This window comes from Salmo salar, chromosome 11 (assembly GCF_965601325.2).
Source record: "Salmo salar chromosome 11, fSalSal1, whole genome shotgun sequence".
Classification (NCBI taxonomy): domain Eukaryota; kingdom Metazoa; phylum Chordata; class Actinopteri; order Salmoniformes; family Salmonidae; genus Salmo; species Salmo salar.
Genome location: NC_138301.1, coordinates 32202176 through 32222341, shown reverse-complemented (window position 1 = coordinate 32222341; position 20166 = coordinate 32202176). Strand labels below are relative to the sequence as shown.

Sequence of the window (20166 nt, the reverse complement as noted above, 5' to 3'; positions counted from 1 at the left end):
ACTGAATTTGGTAAAAGGGCTTTAATGTACTCTGCTCCATCGGCTTGGAACGGCTTAACAAATACTTTTAAACTGGAAGAACTTGTCCTGATTGGTGTTTTTAAATCACTGATGAAGGATTTTGAGGCTGATTCCTGATTTATGATTTTGTTATACTCCTGTGAATTCTATGGTTTTTACTAGATTACTTGTAGTTTTTCATGTCTGTCTTTAATTGTGAAATTACTTGGTGCTGCCTATCTTGGCCAGGACGCTCTTGAAAAAGAGATTTCAAATCTCAATGAGCCCTTCCTGGTTAAATAAAGCTTAAATAAACAAATAAATAAAATGGCTCTGCCCATGCTAAAACGGACTTTTGACCACTGGAGGCCTCTTCGCTGCCAGAAACAGTTCTTTAAAATAGTCCAAATGAATCTAAGATAAATCAAGAAATCTGTCATAAATTGACGTTTTTCCCGAGGTCTTATTAGCGCAATTTTACATCTAACTAAGATTTTTGGTGCAGTATTTCTCAAGTGAAAATATGTGCATGAAAACGAGTCGTCTCTCGTTCAATGACAACAAACACTTCATTGAAGAATCCCGTCCATATTTCCCACTCCTACTAGGTGTAGTCCTGTTGACAAATCATTGACGAAGGGCATAGACTTCGGGTAACGAACCTGGATTTGCTTCGAAAAATTGTTTTCTCAAACAGCTGAAAAAAATACCTGCCCGGACAACAAAACAGTCACAAAAATTGTCACAATATACAGTACCAGCCAAAAGTTGGACATACCTACTCATTCCAGGGTTTTTCTTTATTTTTCCTATTTTCTACAATGTAGAATAATAGTAAAGACATCAAAACTATGAAATAACACATGGATTCATGTAGTAACCAAAAAAGTGTGAAACAAATCTAAATATATTTTATATTTCAGATTCTTTAAAGTAGCCACCTTGATGACAGCCGCTTGATGACAGCTTTACACACTCTTGGCATTCTCTCAACCATCTTCATGAGGTAGTCACCTGGAATGCATTTCAATTAACAGGCGTGCCTTCTTAAAAGTTAATTTGTAGAATTTCTTTCCTAAATGCGTTTGAGCCAATCAGTTGTGTTGTGACAAGGTAGGGGTGGTATACAGAAGATAGCCCTATTTGGTAAAAGACCAAGTCCATATTCTGGCAAGAACAGCTCAAATAAGCAAAGAGAAACAACAGTAAATCATTTCTTTAAGACATGAAGGTCAGTCAATCTGTAAAATGTCAAGAACTTTGAACGTTTCTTCAAGTGCAGTTGCCAAAACCATCAAGCGCTATGATGAAACTGGCTCTCATGAGGACCGACACAGGAAAGGAAGACCCAGAGTTACCTCTGCTGCAGAGTATACATTCATTAGAGTTAACTGCACCTCAGATTGCAGCCCAAATAAATGCTTCACAGAGTTCAAGTAACAGACACATCTCAACATCAACTGTTCAGAGGAGACTGCGTGAATCAGGCCTTCATGGTCGATTTGCTGCAAAGAAACCACTACTAAAGGACACCAATAAGAAGAAAAAGAAAAACATGAGCAATGGACAATAGACCGGTGGAAATCTGTCCTTTGGTCTGATGAGTCCAAATTTGAGATTTTTGGTTCCAACCGCTGTCTTTGTGAGACGCAGAGTAGGCGAACGGATGATCTCCGCATGTGTGGTTCCCATAGTGAAGCATGGAGGAGGAGGTGTAATGGTGTGGGGGTGCTTTGCTGGTGACACTGTCTGTGATTTATTTAGAATTCAAGGCACACTTAACCAGCATGGCTATCACAGCATTCTGCAGCGATACGCCATCCCATCTGGTTTGCGCTTAGTGGGACTATCATTTGTTTTTCAACAGGACAATGACCCCAAACACACCCCCAGGCTGTGTAAGGGCTATTTGACCAATGAGAGTGATAGAGTGCTGCATCAGATGACCTGGCCTCCACAATCACCTGACCTCAACCCAATTGAGATGGTTTGGGATGAGTTGGACCGTAGAGTGAAGGAAAAGCAGCCAACAAGTTCTCAGTATATGTGGGAACTCCTTCAAGACTGTTGGAAAAGCATCATGAAGCTGGTTGAGAGAATGCCAAGAGTGTGCAAAGCTGTCATCAAGGCAAAGGGTGGCTACTTTGAAGAATCTAAAATATATTTTTATTTGGTACTAAAGTATTCCATATGTGTTATTTCATAGTTTTGATGTCTTCACTATTATTCTACAATGTAGAAAATAGTAAAAATAAAGAAAAACCCTTGAATGAGTAGGTGTGTCCAAACTTTTGAATGGTACTGTATGTGCGAACTGTTTAGACTGGGAAGCATACGGTAAGGTTTACAAGGAACCATCAGAAATAACAAATATTGTATAGTGTTTTATACTGTTAAAAAATAAGTGTTACAATGGTTGAGATGGTATGAGTAAGACTCATGAGGTGAAGGATATGGCACACACATTTAAGAATAAATTATATTTATTGATAAATTAATCATCGATTACACCAGTCTTCATTCTGTGATAAAAAATATTCAGTCTTGATTGGGAGTAACAACAGAAATGCAGAAGACATGCTTACAGAGACCGATCCATATGCATGGCCATGAGACAGTAAGGGAGCTAACAGAAGGACATTGCAGAGGCTGTCTGGGTGTTCCTAACACTGGAGTCATTGGGGACGTTCCAGGTTGTCTTCATTGCAGTCACACTGCTCAGATTGTCAGATCTTACCACCTGGGTCGCTAGTATTCATTGGTGCACACACCGTAGGAAAATGTCTTGCAAAGAAGTTAAGGTAGTCCCTCCCTGTTTGTTTCTTCAGTTTGGTTTCTAGCGAATACGACCCCTGGAGACGTTTGCACATCTCCGGAACCACACTAATATGATATTGCTATTGATTTGTAGCGATCTTTTGAGATGTGCAGCATGACTGCAACAACCTGCAACAACCCATTGCAATCAAAACTGAACTGCATGTTACTGCTACACCATCTTCTCATCATCATCTCATCCCATGCATTAAGAAGCTAGGTTCACCAGTATAACGGTAGGTAGGCTAATCATGAAAAACATGTCACTTGAATATCCAGTGATCCTATATGGAAAGACAGAAGAACACATCAAAACAAACCAAAAAACATCACTTACTTTTTCTGTCTAGCTGCCCACATTGATTTCAACATTTAATTATTTTCAAATGTTTTCATTATTGCTCAAATAAGGTTGTATTGTTTGTCATACACATTGAACTGAAATTGAAAGTTGCGATCTGAGGTATAAAAATCTAAATCTTTTGCCTTGACTGGCCTTCCACAACTTCAAACAAAATCAATCACTTTAATCTAATACACCAATCAGGGACCAACCACTTGTCGTTATCTTAATATTGCTGCATAGCAGACCACATGAATTAATAAATCTATATTATTTATTAAACCCACCATACACTATTCTATTGAGGGATTATAACATTAAAACAACATACATATGTCTGATAGGATTGTACTGATGCAAAACCAAATGATGATGTAGAAAGATACTTTTATCTTGAGTCTATGTAGGGTTGCAAAATTTCTGGCCACTTTCCCAATATTCCAGAATTCCTGGTACGAGGATTCCCGATTTTCTGCTTATTCCCCCCCGTTTCCAGCAATCTTCCAACTGGGATTCCTGGAAAGCATGGTAATTTGGGGACATTTTCCAGAATTTTTCAACCCTAAACTGATGCTATTCCCTCTCTCAATTTGTTAATTCTAAGCCAACAGATAGAGTGCCGGCTAAGGACAATATAATAGAAGCTTGTAGTGATTATCATTGTCCTGTTCTGCAGCTCTTCACTAGTCAGCCCTCTCCCAAACCCTCCTCAGGAACTCTAGCTCTCATGTGAAGTACCACTGAGGCTGCAGAGAGGTATCTTTGGTAGACATGTAAAGACAGTGTGAAAATGAGAGGGTATAATGTTCCCTTAGGTGGATTTGGAGGTAAACCTGACAAAAACTTTCCCTGGCCCAGATTAAACCGATTCCTAGACTACAAAGCACTTTGAATGGAGATGCACCATTAAGGATGCCATAACTCAGGTGTAAGCTTAGAGATTCCGGGAAACCGTCCCTGAATCTCCACCTACTTTGCGTATTTGAATTCTAGTCCTCATCTGAATAACTGCGCTAAAAAAGTATCATTTTCAATGATAAAAAATAACATTCGTTCAGTTAAAATAGGTTATACAAGGAAAACTCTAAATATAAGGAGACTCTACTTTGTACAAAATAATTCAGCAGGACTTCAATATATTCAACATTTTAAAATAACCCAATGCATAAGCACAACTACAAGTTGAAATGTATTTTTCACCTAGGCATGTTCACCTAGGCATGTTCACAGCAGGCCTTTTCATTTTCTTATACCTTTAGAAAATAACCAGAATTATTTATATCAAAGTACACATTTAATAAACTAAAATGTACCATATCCAACCTTAAAATACTCATAGTTTTTATCGTTATAGTATTGCACATCTAGTCAGTGTTTTCAAGAGGTTGACCACTGTGTTCTACCCCTTACTGTACTTTCCAGGTCACATAATAATAACAAAGAACACCATTGCATCTAGTTTGATTGATCTTTTTTGAAAGTTTCTTTAAAAAACTCATGATTGCTAGTTTTTATACATTGATTAAAATAATTCGTAACAGTATTCTATCTGATGCCATTTGAAATCAGAAAATACAACAATTCCATTCATTTGGTTTATAGTTTTGATGTACTGTATGACTGTCTCTTGATTGTTCCATGCCAATTTGTAATGATGGTTAATTAACAAACTATAAACCAAGTTTAGGACACACACAGTCATTACACAGATATTCTTCAACTTTCTTACAAGACAGTATAGTACACTGAGTGCACAAAACATTAAGAACACCTACTCTTTCCATGACATAGACTCACCAGGTGAAAGCCTCCCTTGTTGATGTCACTTGTAAAATCTACTTCAATCAGTGTAGATGAAGGGGAGGAGACAGGTTATAGAAGGATTTTTAAGCCTTGATAAAATTGAGACGTGGATGGTGTATGTGTGCCATTCAGAGGCTGAATGGGCAAGACAAAAGATTTAAGTGCCTTTGAATGGGGTATGGTAGTAGGTGCCAGGTGCACCAGTTTGTGTCAAGAACTGCAACGCTGCTGGGTTTTTCATGCTCAACAGTTCCCCGTGTGTATCAAGAATGGTCCACCACCCAAAGGACATCCAGCTAACTTGACTGTGGGAAGAATTGGAGTCAACATGGGCCAGGATCCTTGTGGAACGCTTTCAACACCTTGTTGAGTTCGTGCCCCGGCGAATTGAGACTGTTCCAAATGTTTGGTATACTCAGTGTATATATACAGTACCAGTCAAAAGTTTGGGCATACGTACTCATTCAAGGGTTTTTCTTTATTTTTACTATTGTCTACATTGTAGAATAATAGTGAAGACATCAAAACTATGAAATAACACATGTAGTAACCAAAAAAGTGTTAAACAAATCTAAATATATTTTAGATTCTTCAAAGTAGCCACCCTTTGCATTGATGACAGCTTTGCACACTCTTGGCATTCTCTCAACCAGCTTCACCTGGAATGCTTTTCCAACAGGAGTTCCCATATATGCTGAGCACTTGTTGGCTGCTTTTTCTTCATTCTGCAAAGGGTGGCTACTTTGAAGAATGTAAAATATATTTGTATTTGTTTAACACTGTTTTGGTTACTACATGATTCCATATGTGTTATTTCATAGTTGTGATGTCTTCACTATTATTCTACAATGTAGAAAATAGTAAAAATAAAGAAAAACACTGGAATGAGTAGGTGTGTCCAAACTTTTGAATGGTACTGTACATTCAAAAACGTACCTTTTTACATCTTATATTGAATATCATATCTTTGTTTCTTTTTCCGACTCCAGACTTCAGTACTCCTGCCAGTAGAAATGTTTCTCCTCCAATAGCAGCCCAAATGAAAGTTTCAGCAGCATTAGAATGATTATCATGGATGTTTTAGATGTTGACCCCAAATGAGTAAAAGGCATGGTTTTTCATCTCTCTTTCTCATCCTTTCTCAGCTCAAACTCATTGTACAGTACACAACTCAACACTTCACACCTCTGTTTTTATATCAATGTCCATCTAATATATTTGTATCCATCTTATTATTATACAGATTTTTTCTCTCTTACAATTGATGTTCATATGAAGTAATAGAAAATAAAGGCAACTGTTGTTGTTCTGTTGGTTGAATAATATGTGTTTCTTCCCAGGCCTATAACAGACCTCAGATGTCTCATTTTATGTCGTTTTATAACTCTGTTGCCTTGTCTCTTGGTAAAAAATAAAGTACCTTGAAATGACCTGAATTTCCAAAGTAAAACATGAGCTCAGAAAATGTCCTCCGTTCAGTCTGATGGTTAGAAAAAGGAAGAGGGTCAGCGAAGGGGGCGGTCCTTGGCTTGTAACAGGAAGTGACTTGTGGGAGAAGGTTGAAGGTTAATTCCCGTTCAGATGGAGCAGCCCTCCCTTCCTGTCTACAGCCTTCCTTTACTTTCTCCTATCCTCCCCCATCCTTCGCATATGTCCTCTCAGAGGAGGCCTCTTTTTCATTCACTCCTCTTTCTCTCCCTCCATCGCTCAGTCTTTCTCACTTGTCTATAAGGAAGCCTCCCATCCAGCGGAACTTGCAGGCAACCCACCGTCTGAGAGGGCAGAAATACTCAAAGTGGAACTGCTGGAACTCAGGCGTCTTGCGTATGTCCCGGAGGAAGGCGATGTCCAGGTCAGACTCAGTCAGCATGATGAGGAGGGAGAGCAGGGCGAACAGCAGTCCCATGGTCACCAGGAACATACGCAACACACTCAGGATGAACTTATGTAGCTCCTGTACCTCGTTGTTAGGGAGAGACTTCCTGGTCCGACCCAGCCGAAATACTCTGCCGTCGGGGCCAAACTCAGCCACCTGTCCCTCAGGAGTCCCGGCCTCCGACTCCTCCTCTTCGATGCTGCAGGGGGCTCCATTAGGGTGGCGCGCCACGGCTAGCTCCAGGCTGTGTTCGGCCGTGGGGGTGGGCAGCACACTGTCTGAGGGGCAGTAGGCCTCGTCAGAGATGACCTGCTGGGATGACCCGCCCTCGCCGGCATCTGTTGTGTGGTGACGGTGTCTCGGCATGAAGGAGTCGCCATGGGAGACAGAACGCACGGGTGTGGAGTGGGCGGAGTCTCGTAGGGACTCCAGGCCTGAGAGAGATAGAGATAGTAGAAGAAACATCAAACTCAGAGCTGTGAAAATGTATCCCATCATAAAGACAATGAGCAACAACTCCTATTACACAACTAGTGAATCCACATAACACATATCAGTGTACCATGGAACAAAACTACACATTGGGGCAGAGAGATATTGTGTCTCTCAGTTCAGTGTTCAGATCTAGTTATTCATGGCAATCCCTGAGTCAGGAGACCTTTGGGATGAGAGGCAGGATCTACTCTGTAGCCCAGAGTGTTAATGTGAAAATAGAGAGCTCAGCCAGCCTTTAAAATGATCCAGGGGGAGAATCAGAGTCCTCATGGAGGATCATAGGTTTCACTCTAACACACATTCCCTGTAGGTTGTAGATACTACCTTGTCCTGCTTCAAGTCGAACTCAGAGGAACAAAGGTGTTCTAATACAGTAGGCCCCTCTGACCTAAATATTCATAGGTTTATCCTCCATCACTCGGTTGCGTCATGCCATTGTTATGAACGTTCTCAATCCGGCCTCTATCGGTGGCGCCACAGTGGTGCCCTAAAATCCTGATAAACCCAGTCATTCTGGACGGAGGCTAACGACTGTTTACTCTAAATTACACTATACTGCCTGGAAATACGATGATATTGCTAAAGTAGTCAAATGTTTAGTAGGAAACAACTTTTCCAGCATTATCATGTTGTCAAATTTACTTTAGACATGGCAATGTTGTCATTAGCTAGCTAAGTTTGTCAAAAATAGCTAGCAATGCTAACAGTAGCTAGCTAAAATCCGGTGTCCACTCAATCTTAGCTAGGTAGCTAACGCTATACTACAGTCATGGCCAAAATCTCATGTTCTGACCAGTAAAGGGGTTATTTGTTATTGTAGTTTGGTCAGGACGTGGCAGGGGGGTATTTGTTTTATGTGGTTCGGGGTGTGTGCTTATGTAGAGGGGTGTTTGGTTAGTGTTTTCCGGGGTTTTTGGGCTATGTTCTATGTTAGTATATTTCTATGTTCTAGTCTAGTCTTTTTAGTTCTATGTTTAGTTTATTGATTTGGCCTTCAATTGGAGGCAGCTGTTCCTCGTTGCCTCTGATTGAAGGTCCTATATAGAGGGATGTGTTTTGTTTGGGTTTTGTGGGAAGTTGTGATTGCATAGTTGTGTTTAGCCTGTAATCCTGTTTGTTCGCTAATTTTTTGGTTTTGATATGTCTTCAATAAAGTTAAGATGAGCACTCAACCCGCTGCATTTTGGTCCACTGCCTACGACGACCATTACACAAAAGTTTTGAGAATGACACAAATATTAATTTTCACTAAGTCTGCTGCCTCAGTTTGTATGATGGCAATTTGCATATACTCCAGAATGTTATGAAGAGTGATCAGATGAATTGCAATTAATTGCAAAGTCTCTCTTTGCCATGCAGATGAACTGAATCACAAAAAAAACATTTCCACTGCATTTCAGCCCTGCCACAAAAGGACCAGCTGACATCATGTCAGTGATTCTCTCGTTAACACAGGTGTGAGTGTTGACGAGGACAAGGCTGGAGATCACTCTGTCATGCTGATTGAGTTTGAATAACAGACAGGAAGCTTCAAAAGGAGGGTGGTGCTTGGAATCATTGTTCTTCCTCTGTCAACCATGGTTACCTGCAAGGAAACACGTGCCGTCATCATTGCTTTGCACAAAAAGGGCTTCACAGGCAAGGATATTGCTGCCAGTAAGATTGCATCTAAATCAACCATTTATCAGATCATCAAGAACTTCAAGGAGAGCGGTTCAATTGTTGTGAAGAAGGCTTCAGGGCGCCCAAGAAAGTCCTGCAAGCGCCAGGACTGTCTCCTAAAGTTGATTCAGCTGCGGGATCGGAGCACCACCAGTACAAAGCTTGCTCAGGAATGGCAGCAGGCAGGTGTGAGTGCATCTGCACACACAGTGAGGCGAAGACTTTTGGAGGATGGCCTGGTGTCAAGAAGGGCAGCAAAGAAGCCACTTCTCTCCAGGAAAAACATCAGGGACAGGCTGATATTCTGCAAAAGGTACAGGGATTGGACTGCTGAGGACTGGGGTAAAGTCATTTTGTCTGATGATTCCCCTTTCCGATTGTTTTGGGCATTCGGAAAAAGCTTGTCCGGAGAAGACAAGGTGAGCGCTACCATCAGTCCTGTGTCATGCCAACAGTAAAGCATCCTGAGAATATTCATGTGTGGGGTTGCTTCTCAGCCAAGGGAGTGGGCTCACTCACAATTTTGCCTAGAACACAGCCATGAATAAAGAATGGTACCAACACATCCTCCGAGAGCAACTTCTCCCAACCATCCAGGAACAGTTTGGTGATGAACAATGCCTTTTCCAGCATGATGGAGCACCTTGTCATAAGGCAAAAGTGATAACTAAGTGGCTCGGGGAACAAAACATCGATATTTTGGGTCCATGGCCAGGAAACTCCCCAGACCTTAATCCCATTGAGAACTTGTGGTCAATCCTCAAGAGGCGGGTGGACAAACAAAAACCCACAAATTCGGACAAACTCCAAGCATTGATTATACAAGAATGGGCTGCCATCAGTCAGGATGTGGCCCAGAAGTTAATTGACAGCATGCCACAGCGGATTGTAGAGGTCTTGAAAAAGAAGTATTGACTCTTTGCATCAACTTAATGTAATTGTCAATAAAAGCCTTTGACACTTATTAAATGCTTGTAATTATACTTCAGTATTCCATAGTAACATCTGACAAAAGTATCTAAAGAAACTGAGGCAGCAGACTTTGTGAAAATTCATATTTGTGTCATTCTCAAAACCTTTGGCCATGACTGTACATCTAAAGTCAATCTGGCGACATCAAAATGATGAAAAAAGGTTTTCCTACTAATTATTTGCCTCATTTTGAATGGCATTGTATTTCCAAGCCACTTTTGATGAAATCTTCATCATTGCTCATTGACGATGCATTGAGTAAATTGCTTAGTTGGGCATCAGTCCAAAACAAACATTCAAAAAGATACTTTGATGAAACATGCAACCCATGAATACCTGGAATACCCCAAGCAATCCTCTCCAAATGCTCCACTACACTGCTTCACATAAACAACAGACATGCAATGCAGCCACTGATGTCACTCTACAACACTACTAACATGACCTTAAACCAAATCAACTCAGAATCAAAGCCGTCGGCCATAACATTTACTCGAGACAACATTTCGCACAACACCAGACCCAAAACAAATACTTCCGTCTAGCCACATGCCATCGTTCCATCTCAAACGAAAACAGGGAATCTGAGAAGGAAGAGGTTCCTCGAAGGCTTCTTGTGTTACCCCAGACTCCAGGGTCATGGCTTCCAAAGCTGTTTCAAAGCAATGTTACTAAGATCTGTAACACTAGATGGAGGAATCTGTGCCATGATGAGGTACTTGCTCTTTAAGATGTGTAAGTGTAACCCTGGATGGTTTAGTAAGGGATTCTGAATCCTGTGCCATGATGATGAGGTCCTTTACCTTCGGAGGAGCTACCTGGCCTGTTGGAGCCATAACCAGGAGGTGTTACGCTCAGCCTGGACGAAGCCCTGGAGGCCTCTGCGGACCCAAACCCGGAGGCTGAGTGTACCCCAGGGAGGGCAGGGAAGATGGGTATGGCCCCCAGAACCTTGCCCATGAGTCTGGGCCCCAGCTGGAGGACGCGGACCTTCATATCACGGTAGCAGTGGTTGATCATGCACAGATGCACATTCACCTTGGTCTCGATCCGGATCAGGCATTTCACCATGGTGGCTGTTGAAGGAGTGAATAAGCGCACTGTCCAAGCTACCACTGTCCAACAACTGCCCTACTAACGTCCTACCACCGTCCTACCACCCTACTCTTCCCCTGTGTCTGTCCGCTCTACTTTTGTCCCTTGTCCCCTGTCTGCTGTTGTCCCCTATCCCTTTGTCCTTGTGACTGGCGATGGCTGGCTACACTACACCACTCTGTCTCTATGACAGCCAGGCAGGCTGGGAGAGTGACTGGCAGCATCCTGAGAGCAGGAATGTGGCCCAATTGCAGTGTGGTTAACCTACCCCCCCACCCCCTAAAACTGCTACCCTTCTAACCATATATGCTCCATAGTGACATACATGGAGAGGCCCTGACAGGAGGGCTATTTTTAGACTGGGTATTATTACCACTGATACCAATGAAGAACAGGAAAGGTTTGGACAGGGTTGGAGGGGTTCAATATCAGGACCTGTCATTGTACAATACAATACAATGCAACCGACATCATGTAGGTAAGTTGCTACTTCACGTTCCCGTTTATACTGTAAAAGGGACTGTGAATGTTCTTTACAAAGCAGCAAAGTGACTTTCTCCTGCCACAATAATACCTTACAGTCACAGCAACTCTTGAGAGAATTGCAAGAATGACAAAGGAGAATAGATAATTGGTGCAGCCTTTGGTGTGTGTGTGTGTGTGTGTGTGTGTGTGTGTGTGTGTGTGTGTGTGTGTGTGTGTGTGTGTGTGTGTGTGTGTGTGTGGATAAGCCTGAATGACACACACAACTGTTGCTCCGCTCTCATAGCAAAGGTACTACTCAGGTTACTGCTCAAGACAAGCTTTGTGTGTCAGTGTGTGTGTGTGTGTGTGTGTGTGTGTGTGTGTGTGTGTGTGTGTGTGTGTGTGTGTGTGTGTGTGTGTGTGTGTGTGTGTGTGTGTGTGTGTGTGTGTGTGTGTAAAAGCTCCCAGAATAGAGGCAGTGAAGTACCATAGCAGCATAGACCTCAGACACGTTTAAATCTTATGGCAGCTGCTTTGTAAGGCACTTCTAAAGAAAAAGTAGGGTTTAAAGTAGCTCTGCTAGCGGTGCAGATGCAATCTGGGACCAGTTTACTAATGGGCTAAATTTCACTTTCAATGGAGATTATTCATTGAGCATACTTTTCAGTCCAGAAATAGGCTTTATCTGGGTCTGGCAAACCAGCCATCTGTGTGCTATAACTTTTTGTTACACACATAAGTAGACTTAATTCAGCCCTATCTATGTCTACTGTAAATGATTGTAACTGATATGTGTGGGGAGGGGCCAGTGTGTGTTTACCCTCCATGATGGAGATGTGTACAGCTCTCCGTCTTTGTCGGGGGACACTGGTCAGCCTTGGGCCGTGGGTGATGGAAGGACAGCTCCTACTGGGTACCAGACCAGCCCTGTGTTTAAACATGTTACATGTTGGGGTTAAAGGCATACGCTCTTAGAAAAAAGGGTTACAAAAGGTTTCTTCTGCTGTCCCCATAGGAGAACCCTTATTGATTCCAGGTAGAACCATTTTTGGTTAAATTTAGAACCCTCTGTGGAAAGGGTTCTACATGAAACCGAAAAGGGTTCTATCTGGAAACAAATAGTTATTCAAAGAGTTCTCCTATGGGGACAGCTGAAGAACCCTTTTAGGTTCTAGATAGGATGATATATAGTGGAGGAAATTCAGCTGACAGTTTTATCCAAAGGGACTCACAGTCCAGTAACATATAGTGTATATTCAGTATGTGGGCCATGTGGGAATCACACCATCTAGAGTTGTAAGCAACATGCTCAAACTAAGTGCCATGGGTAGCCCAATTCTGATATTGTTTTCAATAATTGGTCTTTTGACCATTCAGATCAGATCTGAAAAAGATCTGATGTGATTGGTCAAAAGACCAATGAGTGGAAAAAAAGATCAGAATTGGGCTACCTGTCTAAACACAGCCATGGTGTAACTCACACATCAAACTAACTGCCATTGTGTAACTCAGACATCAAAAGCACCAAGGCTCACCTGTGAATCTCTGGAGGTTCCCGTTTTATTTTGGCACTTTGCTCCATCACTTCCTTAGCAACCCTGCCACTGAGAGCCAACACAGAAACAATACATAACACTCAACCGTGCATTATCACCAAAAACTGAACTGAAGGATCTTCAAAACGTTAATTATAGCTAGTACATCTATTTACCTGTATCTGAATCTACTTCCTTTGAAGAACAGATTACTGCTGGACACCGTTCTGACCTGGCTGGACTTGTCCAACCTGTGAGTGAACAGAGACAAAGAGATTTAGCAATGTAATAACATTGTAATAATAGCACATACACTACCGGTCAAAAGTTTTAGAACACCTACTCATTCAAGGGTTTTCTTTATTTTTACTATTTTATACATTATAGTGATGACATCAAAACTACTATAACACATATGGAATCATGTAGTAACCAAAAAAGTGTTAAACAAATCTAAATATATTTTATATTTGAGATTCTTCAAAGTAGCCAACCTTTGCCTTGATGGCAGCTTTGCACACTCTTGGCATTCTCTGAACCAGCTTCACCTGGAATGCTTTTCCAACCTTTCTTGAAGGAGTTCCCACATATGCTGAGCACTTGTTGGCTGCTTTTCTTTCACTCTGCGGTCCGACTCATCCCAAACTATCTCAATTTGTTTGAGGTTGGGGGATTGTGGAGGCCAGGTCATCTGATGCAGCACTTCATCACTCTTCTTCTTGGTAAAATAGCCCTTACACAGCCTGGAGGTGTGTTGGGTCATTGTCCTGTTGAAAAACAAATGATAGTCCCACTAAGCACAAACCAGATGGGATGGCGTATCGCTCCAGAATGCTATGGTAGCCATGCTGGTTAAGTGTGCCTTGAATTCTAAATAAATCACAGACAGTGTCACCAGCAAAGCACCCCCACACCATCACACCTCCTCCTCCATGCTTTACGGTGGCAAATACACATGCGGAGATCATCCGTTCACCCACATCACGTCTCACAAAGACACGGCAGTTGGAGCCAAAAATATCAAATTTGGACTCCAAAGGACACATTTCCATCGGTCTAATGTCCATTGCTCGTGTTTCTTGGCCCAAGCAAGTCTCTTCTTATTATTGGTTTCTTTGCAGCAATTTCACCATGAAGGCCTGATTCACACAGTCTCCTCTGAACAGTTGATGTTGAGATGTGTCTGTTACTTGAACTCTGTGAAGCATTTATTTGGGCTGCAATTTCTGAGGCTGGTAACTCTAATGAACTTATCCTCTGCAGCAGAGGTAACTCTGGATCTTCCATTCCTGTGTCGGTCCTCATGAGAGCCAGTTTCATCATAGTGCTTGATGGTTTTTGCGACTGCACTTGAAGAAACCTTAAAAGTTCTTGAAATGTTCCGTATTGACTGACATTCACGTCTTAAAGTAATGATGGGCTGTTGTTTCTCTTTGCTTATTTGAGCTGTTCTTGCCATAATATGGACTTGGGGCTTTTACCAAATAGGGCTATCTTCTGTATACCACCCCTACCTTGTCACAACACAACTGATTGGCTCAAACACATTAAGAAGGAAAGATATTCTACAAATTAAGTTTTAAGAAGGCACACCTGTTAATTGAAATGCATTCCTGGTGACTACTTCATGAAGCTGGTTGAGAGAATGCCAAGAGTGTGCAAAGCTGTCATTTTGAAGAATCTCAAATATAAAAGATATTTTGATTTGTTGAAAACTTTTTTGGTTACTACATGATGTGTTATTTCATAGTTTTGATGTTTTCACTATTATTCTACAATGTAGAAAATAGTAAAAATAAAGAAAAACCCTTGAATGAGTAGGTGTTCTAACACTTTTGACCAGTAGTGTACATTTTATCATATATTGATTGATTGATTGATTAAATTACTGAAAGTCAGTGTAACTCACTTGTAGAAAGCCTGATTCTCAACTCCACACTTCCACAGGTGTTTACAGGCCTCAGGTGTAGGTGCAAAATATGTCAAGATGATCTTCTTGTCCTGCAGTGAGTATACACATGTAGGTATGAGTATGCACATCTGTGTATGACAGAGTATGCACATCTTGTATTTCACATCTTCTGACTTGGCTACCAAAACCATAGAAATAGAATGAATAGAACGGGTTTGGAAGCTCTTACCCAGGCATTTGACTGGTAAACTCATGGGTAAGTCGCTCTGTATAAGAGCGTCTGCTAAATGACTTAAATGTAATGTAATGTAATGGGTACACTTGCAATGGCTGCCTGGTATTGTGATGCAATCATTTACATGGTATTTTGGAATGTTCTATAAACTGAGGCTGGATTGCCATGGTAATGCAGAATGTTCATTCAAATTATGCTAACTGATGTGGCTCATGCAATGGAATACCTTTTTTTGTAATGCCAGTTGAGTTGACTCAAATCACAGCACAGATTGAAGGGTACACTTCCTGCTTTTACTTTCTGGCATGGGTACACACAAAATGGCTGCCAGTCCACCAATTAAGCAATCATTGACTTGAATGGAGACACCACTTCTATTCATTCTATTTCTATGAACGAGACTACAATGAGTACACATTTATCTATCAACAATGGACCCACATCTTATGTCCAGTTAAGTCATTAGCTTCTCTTTTACGGCTAAATTACACCTTCTCTCCAAAGGCCATTTCCAATGCATAAAACAGGTTTATCTACATGAATTTCACTGTGTAATTCCAGAGCAGAAAGGAACCCATTTTAATAATGCATGTCATGGAACCCACCTCTTTCTGATTTGCATATATATGGAATGTCTTTGCCTCAAACTTCAGCTTTGTCACCTCGTCCCTACCCACCAAGACAAGACAAGACCAGTCAAAACTGAACAGAACATTGAGAAGCGTTGAAATATTCATTGTGACCAACTGGCAGATTAGAACAGCTCTGTTTTATAGTCATGAGGAGGGAAAAATAGGTTTAGGTCTGAGACTGTGGGATTCTGGACTGCTTGGTTAAATAAAACAATTGCTAACGACAGGCAAGCCAAATGTCGCACGTTTTATGCAACAACTACACACTTACATCTCTTACATTTTATGCAACTATTTTTGGCTGTAAAACAATGAAGGCTTGACAAAAGTTATGACTATGCTAACCATATTATTACTCACCACTTGAGGAAATGGACTCTCCTGTTCCCCTGCAGGACAGTGAAGCCAAACGGAGTGAAGGCCAGGAAGGCAGGGTTCCCTGACACATCCTGACACAGACACAACACAAGTATTGAATACACGGTGTATGTTGTTGTACAGATGTCGTATCTTAACTTGATCACTCTTTTGTCGCAGATAATTTTCCTGCTACATCAAGAAATTCAAATGAGCCTTGTGAGTCCCTGAAAAATAGCAGTTGAGTCAATGGGATCAGGGCATGCTATCAAAATTATTTTCTCACTTGCTCAAACGCTAGGTCTAGGTCCTATTACGGCAACATTCATATGTACCAAAATGTATTTGAAATGCAACCATACACATCAACAACCACCATTTTATATAGCTTAATAACATGAGATAGATATTGGTCTCCACTAGGCTACGACATACAGTCAAGGGTCAACTATATCCTAAGCTTATGAATGAACTGTCAAAATTTAGTTCAATCGCAGGATGTGTCCATTTATTAGAATCCACACAAGACACGCTGTAGCCGGCACGTAGCCTACATATGGTACACTGTAGGTAAGGTACTGTATTGTATACAAACACCGCTTCCAGCTGTCCCCTGGCGGCGATTTTAAATATTTCTTCATTATTCAAATCCTCCTCCTGCAGGATTATTTTCCTCCTGCGACGAAAGGTGTCAAATTAAGATCCGACATCTGTATGTAATGTACAACTGCCCTCACAAACAGAATAGCAAAGAAATCATATTGTATTAAATGAGGTTCAGGCTGTACTGGAATCAATAGAGAGCTAAAAGGACTCTGCCAGTGCAGAGCTATAATGGACCCTTCTCTTATCATGGTGTTTGTACCTTGCAGGGGTGAGGGTCCACACCATATGTCTCCAGCTCCTGGGCCTTCTGCAGGAAGTTCAGCTCTGACTCTTCTGGAGTCTGTCCTCTGGGAGATGAGGACACAACATCAGTCTACTGGGACTTGACAGATTACTGTGGGGTGGGCTGTGTGATGATGGATGAAAAAGGTTCCAGCGGTGAGCTAATGATTTGTAAAGTGAATGTTGTTTCATTCATTTCAGTAAGTGAAAGATGAGAGAGACCAACACTAGAGGACAGCAGAGGTAAGATCCTGTAGGTGGTCTACAGTAGTAGAGTCTGTATATATGGATACTGCATATACTGTGAAGGGGGGAGGGGAGAGAGAGAGAGAGCCTCTTGAGGGTGATGTGATGTTCAGCTGACTGGCAGAGTTGTCCCAGGTTGCCACAAACTAATGACACAGCAGTACAGTACTAAGAAATACACACACACCCACACACACACGCGCGCACACACACACACACACACACACACACACACACACACACACACACACACACACACACACACACACACACACACACACACACACACACACACACACACACACACACACACACACACACACACACACACACACACTCTTAAGGTCACTGCGGTCCCTTCACCCACTATCCATAAGCAGGAAGAGTTGGACAAATAGCAGCTAGGAAAATATTGTATATTCAGCATATGATGTGGATATGAAATTGCATATCTACAGCTTAGCTAGGGTCATGCATAATGTATCTCATCACAATATCTATTTTCATCATGGATGTAACATTCTATCTAGGAGAGATAGGATGATCTTGTATCAAATTAGGCCCACAATCATCATGCTGATGATGACACTATATTCAATTACAAGCGCTATGTCAAATATCATAATCATCTGGTAGAGAGAGAGAGAGAGAGAGAGAGAGAGAGAGAGAGAGAGAGAGATAGAGAGAGATAGTGAGAAAGAGAGAGAGAGACAGGGAGAGAGAGAGAGAGAGAGCAGAAAGAGAGGGAAAGAGAGAGAGAGACAGGGAGAGAGAGAGAGAGAGAGAGAGAGAGAGAGAGAGAGAGAGAGAGAGAGCAGAAAGAGAGGGAAAGAGAGGGAGGGAGAGAGAGAGAGAGAGCAGAAAGAGAGAGACAGGGAGAGAGAGAGAGAGAGAGAGAGAGAGAGAGAGAGAGAGAGAGAGAGAGAGCAGAAAGAGAGGGAAAGAGAAGGAGGGAGGAGGCTAGTGGGATGGATGATGTCCATGTTCAGAATCAGGTGTGCATGGAGACTACAGACAGAGACTGAGTGAACTATGTGTCAAATAAAATCACAATGAGGAGTCTGACAGGTGTCACCTTACATTAGTTCTGTCTTGTGGATGTCAGAGATGCGTCTCTCCAGCTTCTCTGAGTGTTTAGGGAAGAACTGGAACTTAGAGCTGTAGCCCTCAGGATGCTTTCCAGGATCATAGTCACCAACTTCAGCTGGGGGAGGATGGAGAACACAGGAGACAACAGAAACAACTTTACCTGTGATGTCTGCAACACACAAATACATTACTGGGAAGACCTATGTAACCAATATGACATAAAGCATAGTGACCTGGCTGTTATAAACCACATGTATTGTAGTCATGGTATATGCCATCAGAGCTTCTCTTCTATATATCTGCTATAGGTTAACCAGGCTGTTCTACTGCTGTTCTTTCATGCAGCCCTGAGGTTCTGTAAGAGCCAGGCCCAGACAATCATACAATGGCGGGCTTGTCTCTGTGTGGCAGGGGAGCAGGAGAGCCAAGCCTTAAATCAGCTGCCTGAATGCCAATGAGGATGCTGCCACAGTGCTGGAGGCTACAGCCTGAGCTCTAGACCTATACCTCCACCACACTCACACACTCACATCACAATGAAAACAGTAGGTGACAGTGGTATTTTTCCATTAAGTCTTATAACAAACACCTTTATAAAACCCTCTTAGGCCTCACTCCCCCTATCTGAGATATCTACTGCAGCCCTCATCCTCCACATACAACACCCGTTCTGCCAGTCACATTCTGTTAAAGGTCCCCAAAGCACACACATCCCTGGGTCGCTCCTCTTTTCAGTTCGCTGCTGCTAGCGACTGGAACAAGCTGCAACAAACACTCAAACTGGACAGTTTTATCTCAATTTCTTAATTCAAAGACATGGACACTTACTGACAGTTGTGGCTGCTTTGTGTGATGTATTGTTGTCTCTACCTTCTTGCCCTTTGTGCTGTTGTCTGTGCCCAATAATGTTTGTACCATGTTTTGTGCTGCTACCATGTTGTGTTGCTACCATGTTGTTGTTATGTTGTGTTGCTAACATGCTGTGTTGTCATGTGTTGCTGCCTTGCTATGTTGTTGTCTTAGGTTTCTCTTTAAGTAGTGTTGTGATGTGTGTTTTGTCCTATATTTATATTGTATTTAAAAAAAGAAAAATTATCCCAGCCCCCGTCCCCGCAGGAGGCCTTTTGCCTTTTGGTAGGCCGTCAATGTAAATAAGAATTTGTTCTTAACTGACTTGCCTAGTTAAATAAAGGTTCAATAAAAAAAATAGGCAAGAAATACATGGGGTTGCTGTGGTCCATTTACCTTGTAGTATGTAGGCAGCCAACATCGCAGCATCCGACGTCTTACACAGGAGACGGCCATGGTACAGATCTCTCTTGATCTGTAGGAAGACTAGATATCTGCAAAGGAACATCAGAAACAGTGTGTTTTCTGGTCCACTCCAAACAAGCAAAGAGATGTACTGAACCTAAATGATTTGTTTCTAATTTCTTTCATTCCATTTGTAGCTCCATTTAAAGGGATGAGTGGGTCATACAGACGACCCAAGAGAGCCCTGATCTTAAATTCCCAGACGATGTTCTTCACTTAACTCTTTGTTCGTTTGTTGGTTGTTTGGAAAGGGTTTGTAGAGGAGAGTGTTTGAGATAGACAGTGTTTGGTAAAGGAAGGCCTGAGGCGAATAATGGCGCGTCTCTCTGAGTCTGTCTCTGCTCCTTCCTGCCTCTAGCCTATAGGGCCAGGAGACCATTCCATTCCCAGCTAAAGCACAGCCACTTCCACAGCCCAGCACAGAGGGGAC

At 41.9% G+C, this 20166-nt stretch overlaps 1 protein-coding gene across 1 annotated transcript in view; it reads right to left on the bottom strand.

Moving 5' to 3' along the window:
- Nucleotides 1–2475: 2475 nt before the first annotated feature.
- LOC106594991 (FERM domain-containing protein 5) overlaps nucleotides 2476–20166 on the bottom strand; it is a 124149-nt gene continuing 106458 nt past the window's right edge. The window contains exons 5-14 of the mRNA XM_045689335.2: nucleotides 19668–19765; nucleotides 18414–18537; nucleotides 17065–17152; nucleotides 16203–16291; nucleotides 15816–15879; nucleotides 14973–15064; nucleotides 13240–13314; nucleotides 13064–13132; nucleotides 12349–12455; nucleotides 2476–7273 (exon numbers count right to left, since the gene is read on the bottom strand). Coding sequence (XP_045545291.1) covers nucleotides 6681–7273; nucleotides 12349–12455; nucleotides 13064–13132; nucleotides 13240–13314; nucleotides 14973–15064; nucleotides 15816–15879; nucleotides 16203–16291; nucleotides 17065–17152; nucleotides 18414–18537; nucleotides 19668–19765 — 1399 coding nt within the window. The 3' untranslated portion in view covers nucleotides 2476–6680. The remainder of the gene's footprint in view (nucleotides 7274–12348; nucleotides 12456–13063; nucleotides 13133–13239; nucleotides 13315–14972; nucleotides 15065–15815; nucleotides 15880–16202; nucleotides 16292–17064; nucleotides 17153–18413; nucleotides 18538–19667; nucleotides 19766–20166) is intronic.